The sequence below is a fragment of the Balaenoptera musculus genome, chromosome 6, assembly GCF_009873245.2.
Source record: "Balaenoptera musculus isolate JJ_BM4_2016_0621 chromosome 6, mBalMus1.pri.v3, whole genome shotgun sequence".
In the NCBI taxonomy this organism is placed as follows: Eukaryota; Metazoa; Chordata; class Mammalia; order Artiodactyla; family Balaenopteridae; genus Balaenoptera; species Balaenoptera musculus.
In genome coordinates, this window is record NC_045790.1 from 10226854 (window position 1) to 10241493 (window position 14640).

Below are 14640 nucleotides of genomic sequence, written 5' to 3' on the forward strand. Positions count from 1 at the left end.
ATGGTGAAGCATTTGCGAGTTTGTGTGTTGGGCAATTTTCCCACGTTCTTCCACTTCCTGTGTGCAGGTGCTATTCTTTCACTGAACCTCTCTAGAATTCTTTTTCCTCCAACCTTCTTTTACCTGTTGGCCACTCTTAAAACCCGGAGAAATGGAGTTGACATTTTGGAACCCTGGAGCGACCAGAACGATATAACTGGGCATGCTCAGTAGGTTGGCCTGATTTGGAACACACTTATGTCTTGAATGAGGGCTTTTAAGGCTGTTTATTTCAGGATCGGCTGCATCTTCGTACTAGCATTATATCGGGAGATTGCAGTCCCTTCCACCCTCTTGGCGCTCACACTTTTTCTTTTTATCCGTGTGCCCAATTTTGGAGCCAGCCCTCCAGGATCTCCTGGCCAATCAAGAGATCACACATTGTTGCCTAAGAGACCCCGGGTGCCAGCGAAAAGATTTATAGACGGTGATTGGACTACTGAAAGGGGTGGGGGCTAGACAGAGTCAAAGAAACAGCAACTACGGCAACACCAGTGCTGGAGGCTTGAAGAGAAAGACGAACCCAAAGAGGTGAGAGCAGTGGGCAGTGCATGAAAAAGATGGAGGCTTTCGTTTGAGAGCTCCGCTCTCAGATCCTCCTGGGTCTCTCACAAGCCTTGGCAGTGCCCCCCGGGAATTACATTTTGCTTCGTTTCAGCTGCAGTTCAAGTGACAGATGCTTCATATTTCTGAAATTAACAACCAACAAATAATTGTTTCTATGCCTATCAAGCACTAGCTCTTTGCACGGTATTACAGTTTTTCTTTGTTTCTACCTAGTTGAATATCAGATGAATTCATATTTAAGTCTAACCATACCCTCTTTCCTGATAATTTCCTGATAATATCTGATCTCCTCTGACGATACTGCAATGTACAATGGGTGAGATGTATGCTAGTATAGAAACTCAATCCTCTTCCCCTCTGTAAACTCCAAATAAAAATCCGATCGTCCTGAGTTTAATTCCAGTGCTCAGTTCCTAATGTTGAGTTTTATCCTTCCTTTCCACTAGTTTTAAGCCTTAAACCGCCTCCCCTCCACTGTTGTATTCATTCATTCAGTTGACCTAACAAATATTTATTGAGCACCCATTACGTACTACTGAGATTAGGATTCAGGTGAGCAGTGTCAGGAAACCACCTAAGCAAAGAAACATCAGTTTTGTACCATGTTCTCTGATCTGAAGTTCAGCGTGTCTGGGCAGATAGTGCATGAAGGGAGAGAAAGGAGGATGAGGATGAAAAGGTAGGTGGAGGTAAATTCATAGTGGACCTAGATTTGCATGCTGAGGAGCCTGGATATTCTGTAGCCATTATCAAGCCTCTGAAGGTTTTTGAGCTGAAAAATGACAGGTATTTTTAAAAAAATACCTCCCAAGGAGAGTGGTGATTAGCAAAGGTTGGGGGGTGGGGAAATGGGGAGATATTGATCAAAGGGTGCAAACCTCTGGTTATAAAATGAGTGAGTTCTAGAGACCCTATCTACAGCATTGTGACTATAGTTAATAACAATGTATACTTGAAATTTGCTAAACGAGTAGATCTCAAGTATTCTCATCACACACACACACACACAAACGGTAACTATGGGAGGTGATGGATATGTTAAATAGTTTGATTGTGGTAAGCATTTTACAATGTATACATGTATTAAAACATCACGTTGTACACCTTAAATATATACCTTTTTATTTGTCAAAAAAACAACAAACAAACAAACAAAAAACCTCTCTAGCAGTAGACTGTTAGCTCCATTATAGCCAAGACTCTCGTCTTTGTACCTCTAATACAGGCCTAATAAGGTCCTTAGTGAAGTTGAATAATGGTGACAGTGTGAAGAATGGCTTAGAAGATGGAATTGGAGGTACGTGGCCACTGGAACTTTACCAGAGGACCTATCTTTGCCTTTAAACATGGAACTAGAACCACACACTGGGGGCAAGGGCCATAAGCCCTTTTTCTTCCTTTTTATCCAAAGAAAAATTAAAGATGAATGTTCAAGGACAGCCATTAAGGGGAAAACAGGTCATAAAAAAGCAACAGCAAGCTTTGTATGTTGAAGGAGGGAAGACAACTTGCTTTGTCTTGTTACTTTTATGTATGTTGTATAAAAGTGTCTGAGTGGTCTATACTGTGAACCGGTGTGGGCATGCAAATATGCACGGTGCCCATCATCTAGAATGGATGGAGGAGGAAAAACTGTAAAAGGATAATGACAAAAGACAGAGCAGGGCACCTCCATCTGCCTGCTTCAGCAAGACTATTACCAAGAGGGCTCTTTCTCCCGGCCTGGCCCAACTCCTGAAAACCAAACTTTCCTCAAGTTGATTTGAAGAAAGCCTAATTCAAATAATTTCTAGCTCTGAGGACCCAGGAAAAAGAAACCAACCAGCGTAAGGCCTTGGGGAGGCCCTAAAAAAGCTACTTTGTCCTAATCAGAAATTGTGCCTAGAATCAGTCAGATTGTTTCCTACACAAACTGGAAAGAGAGAGAGAGTTTCTCAGCTTACAGCAGGAGTTTTCATCATATTCTCAAAGAGTTTTATGGCCCTGAAAAGAAAAGATTAAAAACAATCGGTTTAGGGAATTCCCTGGTAGTCCGGTGGTTAGGGCTCCGCACTTTCACTGCCAAGGGCCCGGGTTTATAGAATTTTTTGTTTTAATTTTATTTATTTTTGGTGGCATTGGGTCTTCGTTGCTGAGTGTGGGCTTTCTCTAGCTGCGGCGAGCGGGGGCTACTCTTCGTTGTGGTGCACAGGCTTCTTATTGCGGTGGCTTCTCTTGTTGTGGAGCACTGGCTCTAGGCACGCAGGCTTCAGTGGTTGCAGCACGTGGGCTCAGTAGTTGTGGCGCACGGACTTAGTTGCTCCACGGCATGTGGGATCTTCCCGGACCAGGGATCGAACCTGTGTCCCCTGCATTGGTAGGTGGATTCTTAACCACTGCGAGGGCCCGGGTTTAATCCCTGGTCGGGGAACTAAGATACCACAAGCTGCACAGAGCAGCCAAAATAAATAAATAAATAAATAAAAATTTAAAATAAAACAAAGAAAAAACCAATTGCTTTAAAGAGAAGAAAGGTCAAACATGAATAAATAACAATAACAAAAAAGAAATATGTGATTTTTAACTGGGCAGATCTAGATTCAGTGACCATGCTTTGTACCTATAATTTGCCTGCTCACGTACTTTTGTAGCTGCCAATTAATAATACTGTAATGAAATCATTTCTTACACCTTTTGCAACTTAGCTGTTAAGAGCTAAGAATATGAGAACTGATCTGAGCCCCCTTATTCCCCCTTATGCCAGTGGAGTGGTGACAGCAAAAAACTGTAGGAAGATACTGTCTACTGTTTAAAACCCTGAGATTTTAAAACATTGGCTTTATCTTCAGCTCTAACTTAAACCTGAGAGAGAATATTACATGTCAAGTGAGAGCCTCAAAATTTCAGATCTAGCATTTGGGGACTCCTCTATCAGCTAAAAACTAGTGATTTTTTTTAAAAGAACTGTCCAGTATTTGTTGCTGTAATTTTCGGAGGCCAGAGGTCAGGCAGGCAAGTAAGTCCTAGCCCCCTCACTCAGCACCACTTCCTTGGATATGAAACCTACCTACAGAGAGGAAGAAAAGCACAAATAAGCAGAAACATTGAGGATACATACTGAAAATACCATCAGTCTGCTTTAAATATTTTTCACCTTAAAATATTTTGTTGTGGGCTTCTAAAGGACAGGCTTTGAGGCACTCTGTAAATGACAGGAAGTTCTAAGAAAGGCTGCAGGGATTCTACTTATCAAGACCACTCATCTGTCAGGCATTCTGCTTGAGCCTTTTTTCTCTAACCTTTGCAACAGCAGTTGAGGGTAGATATGCACATCCTTATTTTACAAATAAGGAAACTGAGATGGATTAAATAACTTGCAAAAAGTTACACAGCTAGTAAGTTTTAGAACCAGGATCCAAACTGTATAAGGTAAAAAGTTTTGGTTGCAAACAACAGAAATAGATTCTAGCTAATGGAAGCGAGAGAGGAGATTGATTTATTGTATCAGCTGGCTTACAAAATGAATAAGAAAGGACAAGGGGCTTCTGAAGGTTGAGGCAGCAATAACAGCTTATTAGCCTGCTCAGAGCACCTATGGTACTTTGAATGACCACCTCAGCTGTAAAGTAAGGATAAGCCAGCATCAGTAAACTGGCCTAGGGGAATTCCCTGGCAGGTCCAGTGGTTAGGACTTGGCTCTTTCACTGCTGTGGGCCTGGGTTCAATCCCTGATCAGGGAACTAAGATCCCACAAGCTGAGTGGTACAGCACCCCCCCCCCCCAAAAAAAAAGTAAACTGGCCTAGCTTGGTCTCATGACTGGGGAGTGGGAGGCCACCTTGATTAACCGACACAGCAGACTCTAAATAATGAGGGAAAAGTAATTCCTAATGGAAACTAGAGTGCTTTAATCAAATGAAGGAAGATATATTTAGTACTGGGCATCTAAAAACAGCACATTTCCCCCATTAAACCCAAATCTGTCTGTATCCAAAGTCTTGGCTTTGTCTGTTGTACCATTCTACCTCTTAAATATGGTATCAAGCTAGAACCCTTGTTACCTAGATGTCAGAAAGATAAGAGGGGAGGAAGAAGGTCACAAGGGACAAAGATGGAGTGGTTTTATATTGCACTGTGATTTTATAAGTACTTCTTCTTTCTGGCCAATATGGTATGTTCTTAGCTAGGAGTGATTCTGGATTTCCCCCCATGGTTCAATGAAAATCAAGCAGAGTTAAATAGACCTGGGTCTGATTTCCAGTTCACCGCTTACTGTCTGTATAAATTTGGGCAGAGAGTGTTATTTCAGTGAGCCTCATTTTCTTCATCTGTAAAATGAGCTGAAACCCACCACCTCATCAGATTGTTATGAGGTTTATTTATTTATTTATTTATTTATTTTTGGCTGCGTTGGGTCTTCCTTGCTCTGCGCGGATTTTCTCTAGGTGCGGTGATCGGGGGCTACTCTTCGTTGCGGTGCGCGGGCTTCTCATTGCGGTGGCTTCTCTTGTTGTGGAGCACGGGCTCTAGGCACACGGGCTTCAGTAGTGGTGGCATGCAGGCTTCAGTAGTTGTGGCTCACGGTCTCTGGAGCACAGGCTTAGTAGTTGTGGCACATGGGTTTTGTTGCTCCGTGGATGTGGGATCTTCCCGGCCCAGCGCTCGAACCCGTGTCCCCTGCATTGGCAGACGGATTCTTTTTTTTTTTTTTTAAAGACACCAATTGTACTTGAACATTTGTTACTTTTTAAAAAAAATTTTGTTTATTTATTTATTTTTGGCTCTGTTGGGTTTTCGTTTCTGTACGAGGGCTTTCTCTAGTTGCGGCAAGCGGGGGGCCACTCTTCATCGCGGTGCGCGGGCCTCTCATTATCGCGGCCTTTCTTGTGGAGCACAGGCTCCAGACGCGCAGGCTCAGTAGTTGTGGCTCACGGGCCTAGTTGCTTCGCGGCATGTGGGATCTTACCAGACCAGGGCTCGAACCCGTGTCCCCTGCATTAGCAGGCAGATTCTCAACCACTGTGGGCAGGCGGATTCTTAACCACTGCGCCACCAGGGAAGCCCTGTTATGAGTTTTAATTGAGCAAACATAAAAGTTCCTGACATAAAATGTTCCCAGTAAATGTTATCCCTCCCATTCCCTGGTCCCAACGTACTAAAAGATTATATGGTATTAGTATTTTTAGTATTCTGAAGATTATATGATTCATTTCTTCTGCAGGTGTAGTTTTTCTTATGGAAGAATATCCAGTTATTTCATGATGGCATTTGCACCTCCAAAAAACATAGGTGGTCCCAAAATGCAGACAAAGATGAGTACCTGGACACCCCTAAACCATCAGCTTTTGAATAACCGGGTGAGTGATAAGAGCTATTTTATCAGTTGGGTCCACGCCTTAAAGAAAAAAAAGTATTAAAATCTTGGTTATCAAAATATAAACATTAATTGTTTAGGACTGTGTAATGGATGAAAAAACAAAATGAAGGACTTTTTCAGAAACTTTAACTGAACGCTTGCTACATGGCCAGGGTTGGCAGTAGACAGAGTTCCTGCCTAGAAAGAAAGGTCTTAGATTTGCTCTTTCCTCCACTGTCACTCCTCCTCTCTCTCACCCCAAATGCCTTTTCTTTGCAGGAACCACTGGAAATGAAAGAGGAGGGGGTGATGTGTGAGGAGTTCCCCCCAAAATAGGTTTTCTTGCTAGAGTTGAGGTTACTGGATAATACTGTACATTTACCCAAGTAAATAAAACGAGTCAATGTCAGCTGATTACTCACATTACTCAGATTCTCCTAAGAAGTTTATTTGCCACCTGCATTCTGGGGAGGTGCCAGCAGAATACACCAGAAAAAGCATTGCAAGGGTGGAGTGCTGGGTATCATGCGGGCATGTGAGATTGCCAACCTCTGGGGATTTCTACTCCTGCTTCAATTAGGGGCAGAATTTCCAACAGGTCTGTGAGCTCCTATATCAATACTTATATACAAGGACCATATCTAGTTCACAGTAAATTACAATCAACATCAATAAAACTGACCTCATTATCTTGCTCCTACACACCGGTTCCTCCCCCTAAGGAAGGGCATCACTTTACACCAAATCACTCAAGCTGAAAATCTTCCTTCTCCCTCTTGGGTCCAGGGTTTGGTTTTCCCCAACTTACAGGCTAATAACTTAGCCTGTTACTTATGGCAAAGTCACTACTGTTTCACAGTAGAAGACAAGAGATGCTTGGGTCAGAGACAAAGAACTTTCTTACAATGCAGCAAGGGGCGTGAGCATCATGTTTGCACAGGTTCTCCTGGCCCACCTTCTGCCACAGGGGTGACGCAGAGACCCAGATGAATACTACACACACAGTGGGTTTGCACCACAGCTGAGGAACAAGGAGCCCAGGGAATCCACTGCTTTCATACTGAGCATTAGCAAGGCTGCTCTTGGTTCTAAAGGGAGTTAGTACCTCACCCCTCAAGGTTCCTTGCTGCCAGCACAACCTGGAGTAATGGCCCAAGAAAAGGGCAGTCAGGACCTTGCGCTCCTGGCATTTCAAGCTATTTAGGAGATGAGAAGCTCAGGAAGGAGTGTCTCCCAGTGCTCCCCCTCACCCCCACATCCAATTCGTTTTGAAGTTCTCTGAGTCTTCCTCCTAGGTCTCTTCATCCGGACCCCTTTTCTCCTTTCACCTGTGTACCTCCAGCTCCACATTCTCAGTTCACGCCCTCATCACCCTTTGCCTGGCACATTGTAGTAACCCCCCCCAACTGGTTTCACTGCCTCTATCCCTAGCAATCCATCCTCTCTTCTGGTCCCAGAATGATCTTTCTAAAATACCAAACTAATCCTATTAAGTAAGACTGATAACACGCTGCTCCAAATGGTACATTCCAACCCCCGCCCCACACATTGCACTGAGGACCCTTCATGAGTTGACTCAACCAGCATCGCAGTTCAAGCCCTGCCTCTGCCTCCTCTCATCCTACATCTGGGCCAAGCTCTCTCATCCCCTCCACGAGTCATGCTCTCTCATCCCCTCCACGCCTTTGTAGGGCGCTCCTCACGGCCTCCTGTAAGAGTTATCTGAAATGACATTTCTCGGGGAAGCCTAATCCCCCTTGCTTTTCTTTCCTCTCATCACTGTTTACCGACTTCCCCACTTGACTCTAATGTGTTTTTATATGATTTTTCTTTTTTTTTTTTTTAGGCCGTGCCATGCGGCCTGCGAGATCTTAGTTCCCCAACCAGGGATCAAACCCGTGCCCCTTGCATTGGGAGCGTGGAGTCTTAACCACTGGACCACCAGGGAAGTCCCGACTCTAATGCGTTAAGGGTTGCGATTCTGTCTTTTCTCTCTGCATCTCCAGAGGCTGATGTGTTTCCTGAAGCACAAGGAATAGAGTCAGAGGTCAACTGTACTCCCTGAGACCTCCTTCATTGACTCTGACCTTCTTGTCCCCACGTCTCTCCTTCCTTAGCCTGGATTTGACCCTTTGCCTCTCTGAACTAACAGATATGCTAATCGCTCTGGCAAAGCTGGAGCATCCATCCTGACCCCTTCTGCTCAGGACTTTCCTGTTTCTACTCATTTGATGCAGAACATGAGCAAATTTGGGAGAGAGACAGAGGAACCAACATAGCGATCAAAATACTCAGAAGTAAAAGGGAGAGGTACTGGAAAGGAAAAAGATAAAGGAAGTGAGGAAAGGAGATCGAGAAATAGGAAAAAAAAAAAGGAGGCACCAGGAGAAACAAAAGGAGAAGCAGAGAAAGAGAGAAATCCAGGCTTCATCCAGCCATGAGCAACAAGCAAGTCTATTGACAGTCTTTTTAAATTCAGCTCAACAATTATTTATTGAGCACCTGTTTGCAATGCTCTTAGTTCTCCAACAGTTTATATAGCAGCTTCTCTGCTTTCTGCCCCCAGAAACTTCAGTGTTTAGTTTTGAAGTATGTTTTCTCATAGAATTGTAAAGGTTTTACGCACGTGTGAAAAAGTGACAAATTGAAATACGTATTCGTTGGATGTCTTGATTTTCAGAAATTTTCTTTGAAAAATGAGAAGTCCTCATCGATTTAGCAGCCATGGAGAAAAAGTATCTTGATTGTCTGATTGTCTGATTGCCTGTTGCAGGTTGGGTTACTGGAGAAGCAGACTCTGAGATTGGCATGTAGGGCGTTGATGGGGGAAGGCTCTCAGGATCGATACCTGGGGAGGTGTGGGGAGGGAAGAACAGGATGTAGGTTTAGGGCAGAAGAAGAAGCTGGGCTGTCAGGCAGTTGCAACAAGGCCTCCATGGACCCTGTAGGACACCCGAAGATCCTTCAGAGTCTTGCATTGCATCAGGGGGCCTGGCCTTTATACTTCCACACTGAGCATTCGGTGGATGCGATCTTGGTCAGGGCAGATCTCTCCAGCTCATGGCTGTCAGCCAGCAGCATTCCCAACAGTTAGGGGGAATAAATCCTTCAATCCTGGAGGGGGATCTGGGCCGCGCATCATAGCAAGCACGACACAGCCTTATCTTGGTTCCTGAATCGCTTTTGTCAAATTTCATGATAATTTCTAAAGATGATATTTATTTTGTTGTTCAGAACTCCCATTTTATTCCAAAATTGTTTTATTTTGGTTTGGTTAGGTTCTAGTTTGGAGTAAAATTATTTTTAAAAATCTTGGGGGACTTCCACTGCAGGGGGCACGGGTTCGATCCCTGGTTGGGGAACTAAGATCCCACATGCCGCGGTGTGGCCAAAAAAAATTAAAAAAAAAAAAATCTTGGCATGTGTATATACCCATATGTCTGTGTATTAATGTACATAGACACACCCATGGAATTTGGATATGTATATACCAAACTATTAATAGTGGTTTCCCCCAAAGAGTTGGATGGCATGGGAAGGTGGGAGGGAGGCCTGTTAGAAGAGTTTTTGGTTTTTACTTTATACAGTGCAATAATATTTCAAATTTTAAAACAATTTAAAAAACAAATATAAATAAAAGCAAACAAAGAACAAAAACTCTGAGAATTGAAAACACAGGTTCCAGATCAGCTGTACTAATAATCTCCTGCTTGACTTCAGTGAGTCACTTTCATCTCTGGTCTTTACTACCTTCCTTTGGAAAATGAGTGGGTTGGGTCAGATGACCTCAAAGGTCCCTTCCAGATCTAACATTCTGACTGTGTGAAAAGGTTTAAAAATAGATGGCCAAGGATACAGCTCGGCAGAAGATGTCCATACAATAACTTCAAGGGCTACTGTGTATTTCTAAAACAGGGCGTTTGTCACCAATGATCAGCGTAATTTTGAGGTTCTGTTTTTGGTTTTTAATTTTGCCTTTTTTCTACTCTGTAGTAAAATGTGAAATACGTAACTGTCTCAGACTGAAAGTCACAGGGTTTTAACTTCACAGCAGGCTTTAAGCATGGAGATTGAATTCAATGTAGACGCCTAAAAAAAATAGCATCATCAGTTTAGGCAAATATAACAGATTATAAAATAATTCAGGCATTGTGAACTTTGAGAGAAGGAATGTTTTCAAAGTATGTATTTCTTTGCCATCCAGTGTTTTAATTGAAAATGATCAACATTTCTTTTTGAGTATGGTTCACACATGTAGTACAGTACATGTTAAAAGGGTGTTCTGAGAAAAAGCACCTAACTACCATACATCTGTCATAATTTAGGAGCCCCGAAATGTCTTATTCCTAACTTTAATGATGTCACATGGTAAAATATGCAACTGCAGTGTCAACAGACTAAAATAACAACCGTGGGATTTTGACTTAACAGCAGGCTCTGAGTAAACTGTGATGTGTAAACAGACTACAGCACTCTGCAAGGAAAGAAGACCCACTTTAACGTTTCCACTTGAAGCGATACGTTTCCCAGCTCTTTTTTTTTTAATGGAAGTATGGTTGATTTACAATGCTGTATTAGTTTCAGGTGTACAGCCAGCTGATTCAGTTATACAAATATATATATATATATTCTTTTTCAGATTCTTTTCCCTTACAGGTTATTACAAAATATTGAGTATAGTTCCCAGGGGTATACAGTAGGTCCTTTTTGGGTATCTATTTTATATATAGTAGTGTGTATATGTTAATCCCAAACTCCTAATTTATCCCTCCACCTGCTTCCCAGCTCTTAAAGATGAAAAACCTGATTGCAAATCCTTGGAATGAAGACTTGCTCCAAACCAGAGAATATATGATTCTGAGTCTGACTGAGGACCTGACAATTAAATAATTTGTCCCCAATTACATTTCTTGTCAAGGGCAGAGTCAGAACCAGATCTGAGTTTGTCTAGTGTTTCTCCTCTGCCCCTTTACTCCCATCAGTTTCCACTTGGGTCTAAATGACTTTTGGTAAAGAACTGGATTTGCTTGGACCCTGCTTAGACTTGGTTGTTGGCTCTCTATAGACTCCACCTCCCACCCTGTTCCTTTCCTGCCACCTTCTTGCTGACTCTCCTCTCCCCTTCAAGTCAGTGGCCCTTTCTTTCCAATGCCCCCTGTTACCATTGGACACCACGATGGTCATCCCAACCTCCTTTTGAAAGGAGGTTGTGGTCTTGGGACCTGATCTTTTTTCCTTCCCACTGTCAGGCTGAAGTGTGAGCAGCGGTTCACTGAGAATATAGGGCTGGGACTTCCCTGGTGGTCCAGTGATTAACACTCCACACTCCCAATGCAGGGGGCCCAGGTTCGATCCCTGGTCAGGGAACTAGATTCCGCATGCTGCAACTAAAAGATCCCACGTGCCACAACTAAAGATCCCACATGCCGCAACAAAGATCCCACATGCCACAACTAAGACACGGCACAGCCGAATAAGTTTTAAAAATAAATAAATAAATAAAACATGTATCAATCTGCCCAACTAAATATAAGCTAAAAAAAAAAAAAGGAGAATGTAGGGCTGGAGGTCGGGATAGGGAAGACCAGGGATCTAGTGAGGAACCAAGTATAGAGTTGAGCTGAACAGACAGTCTGGAACCAATGATTAACTCTTCGGGCCTCTGCTTATCCCCTCTAAAATCAGGGAATTGAACAAAAAGATCTTAGGATGCCTTTTAGCTCTAAAATTCTACGACCTCCGAAACTTTTGTTGTTGTTCCATCAGCAGGTGTTTGTTGAGAGCCTGCCGTGGAGCCTGTGGAGCGTATAAGGGAAAGTGGTTGTAATCTACATGGGAAGATGGAATGAACAGAATCACCTGGCAGGCAGTAGCAAACCCTAGAAAGTCCAGGTGGAGCACGGGCTGCAAGTGGGGGAGGAGCTGGGAGAAGCGAGGTCAGTGGGTGCCGGAAACGTGCTGGTGCCAGGGACTTGGGCTGGGAATTAGATGATTGATAGGATTTGGTTAGACACAAGAGAAGGGTTCAGGAAATATTTGAATCCTGATTTTTCAATCTTCTGTATTCTATAGGTTCTTTTCTATTTTTGTTGTTGTTTTGTGTTGTTTTGTTGTTTTGGCCACGCCTGGGGCATGTGGGACCTTAGTTCTCCAACCAGGGATCGAACCCGTGCCCCCTTGCAGTGGAAGTGCAGAGTTTTAGCCACCGGACCTCCAGGGAAGTCCGCTCTTCTATTTTCACTTAGAAATTCTGAGTTTATCTGTTGCCGTTATTTGAGGGTCCTAGTAGCCCAGGTGGCAGTTAATTAGGGGGAAAGGGAGAATGGTATTCTTTTTCTTCTTCTCTAAAGTATAAAAAGTGTCTGCCTGTGATGTATGAGGTTCTGTGGTTAGTAGCAAAGATGACATTTTACAGACCTGGAGGTTGTTGTTGCACCAGTTATTTCAATCTCCGTTTCGTATGCCCTTTGAAAGTAGAGTTCGAGAGTCTGAAAAAGGAAGGAAAACATATCTGCTGGAAGAATGAAATTAGCTCCTCGTCCTCCTCCACAAAAGGGAAGAAATAGGCCTGAGCTACTTTCCAAATAGGAACGATCTTAACAGTGCAAGAGAATTTAGATAGTGCCAAGAGGAAGGGAAAAACATCAGGCCCAATTTTGAAAGCTGACAGAGGGTGTAGTGTAGGAGTGAGAGAGACATTCACGTCTGTTCACTGCTGTCTCTTCTTCTCTCCCCAGAACTCCCTCCTCCGCCAAACATTCTCACATTAGTTGTCCCTTCCTCACTCATTCAAATATACAAATGACTGATGCTCAGAAAAACACCTCTTCACCAGTTTAGAAATACACTCACATTGTACCAATACATCCATAAGGATATTCATTTGTCACGATCACTTTCATTTAGTCCGGCAAACATGAGTCCCTGTAATATGCCCTGTACAGCACTCTGCACTGGAGAAGGTGACTAAGACATGGTTTCTATCCTAAATAGTGTATAACGACAAACCTATACGGATAAACACTGAGCTGTAAGCCCAGAGGCGCACATATGCAAGTTTCTAATCCTACAAACATATAAGTCACGTACACCCCCCTGATATGTGAACTCATGGAAATATAAAAACAGAGTCGCTCACTCATAAATTTCACAGGTTCTTATACTATTGATGCTGAAATATTTGGGGGAGGTTCTCCATTTTCCTGTTTTTCCTTTGTCAGTTTTTTCATCTCCTTTCAAATTCCAAAAATGATTTCACTTCACAATTCCATTCTTATTTCTTTTTTTTTTTTTGGCCATGCCGAGTGCCTTGTGGGATCTTAGTCCCCAACCAGGGATTGAACCCGTGCCCCCTGCAGTGGAAGCGTGAAGTTCCAACCACTGCACTGCCAGGGAATTCCCAGCTTTTCTTATTTCTTGCCTTTAAAAAATTATTTCTTCTTTAAGATGAATTATTTCACATGGAGAAACTGAGAAAAAAGAAACTTTGCCCAAGTTAAAAATAAGTAAAGGTATTTCCCCAGTGGTCCAGTGGCTAAGAGTCCTCACTCCCAATGCAAGGGGCCCGGGTTCAATCCCTGGTCAGGGAACTAGATCCCGCATGTGGCAACTAAAAAAAGATCCTGCATGCCGCAACTAAAAAAAAAAAGAAAAGGTCCTGCGTGCGGCAACGAAGATCCCGTATGCCATAACTAAGACCTGGTACAGCCAAATAAATAAATAAAATAAATATTAAAAAAAATAAGTAAAATACCTTTTCAGGTACAAAATCTGTTTTATACTCAGTAGATATAATGAAAAGCCTGTCAATATTTATTGATACTTTAATGATGTCTTTTTTGTAACGGGTATTTTGAACCATGAAATATGAAATCATTCCATTCTTCTTTTTATTTATTGTAGGTATTTGAAGAAAGAAGAGCTCTGCTTGGAAAATGGGTAACTATTTAAAGTATACTTACTTCTCAGTCAGAAAGGGAAAGACAAATACCATATGATATCACTTATATGTGGAATCTAAAGTATGGCACAAATGAATCTACCTACAAAACAGAAACAGACTCAGAGACATAGAGAACAGACTTGTGGTTGCCAAGGGGGAGGGGGGAGGGAGAGGGATCGACTGAGAGTTTGGGGTTGGTAGATGCAAACTATTACATTTAGAATGGATAAACCACAAGGTCCTACTGCATAGCACAAGGAACTATATCCAATCTCCTGGGATAAACCATAATGGAAAAGAATATAAAAAAAAAGAATACAGGTATATATATATATATATATATATATATATATATGTATAACTGAGTCACTTTACTGCACAGCAGAGATTGGTACAACATTGTAAATCAACTATACTTCAATAAAAAAATAATTTAAAATAATTAAAAGGTGGGACTTCCAGTGGTTAAGACTCCACACTTCCACTCCAGGGGATGTGGGTTCAACCCCTGGTTGGGGAACTAAGATCTTGCATGTTGGGTGACACTGCCCCCCACAAAAAAAACAAAGTATACTTACTTCTATATTGTGTTATGTTATCATGGAGCCCAAAGAATTCAGTTTGGACATAAGGTAATGAGCAATTGCTCATTCCCTCAGAAGTTTGACTGGTACTTTCTGTATGTATCAGTTAGGGTTGAGTCAGAAAAAAAGAAATCATGCCAGTTATTTTAACAGACATAATTTAATAAATAGAAC

General features: G+C 42.4%; 1 protein-coding gene across 5 annotated transcripts in view; it reads left to right on the plus strand.

Moving 5' to 3' along the window:
- Positions 1-511: 511 nt before the first annotated feature.
- Positions 512-14640, plus strand: part of FBXO16 (F-box protein 16) — a 55834-nt gene continuing 41705 nt past the window's right edge. For all 5 annotated transcript variants that reach the window (XM_036854226.1, XM_036854228.1, XM_036854225.1 and 2 more), the window contains exons 1-3: positions 512-570; positions 5806-5941; positions 13843-13878. In XM_036854226.1, the coding sequence (XP_036710121.1) occupies positions 5843-5941; positions 13843-13878 (135 nt within the window). In that variant the 5' untranslated portion in view covers positions 512-570; positions 5806-5842. The remainder of the gene's footprint in view (positions 571-5805; positions 5942-13842; positions 13879-14640) is intronic.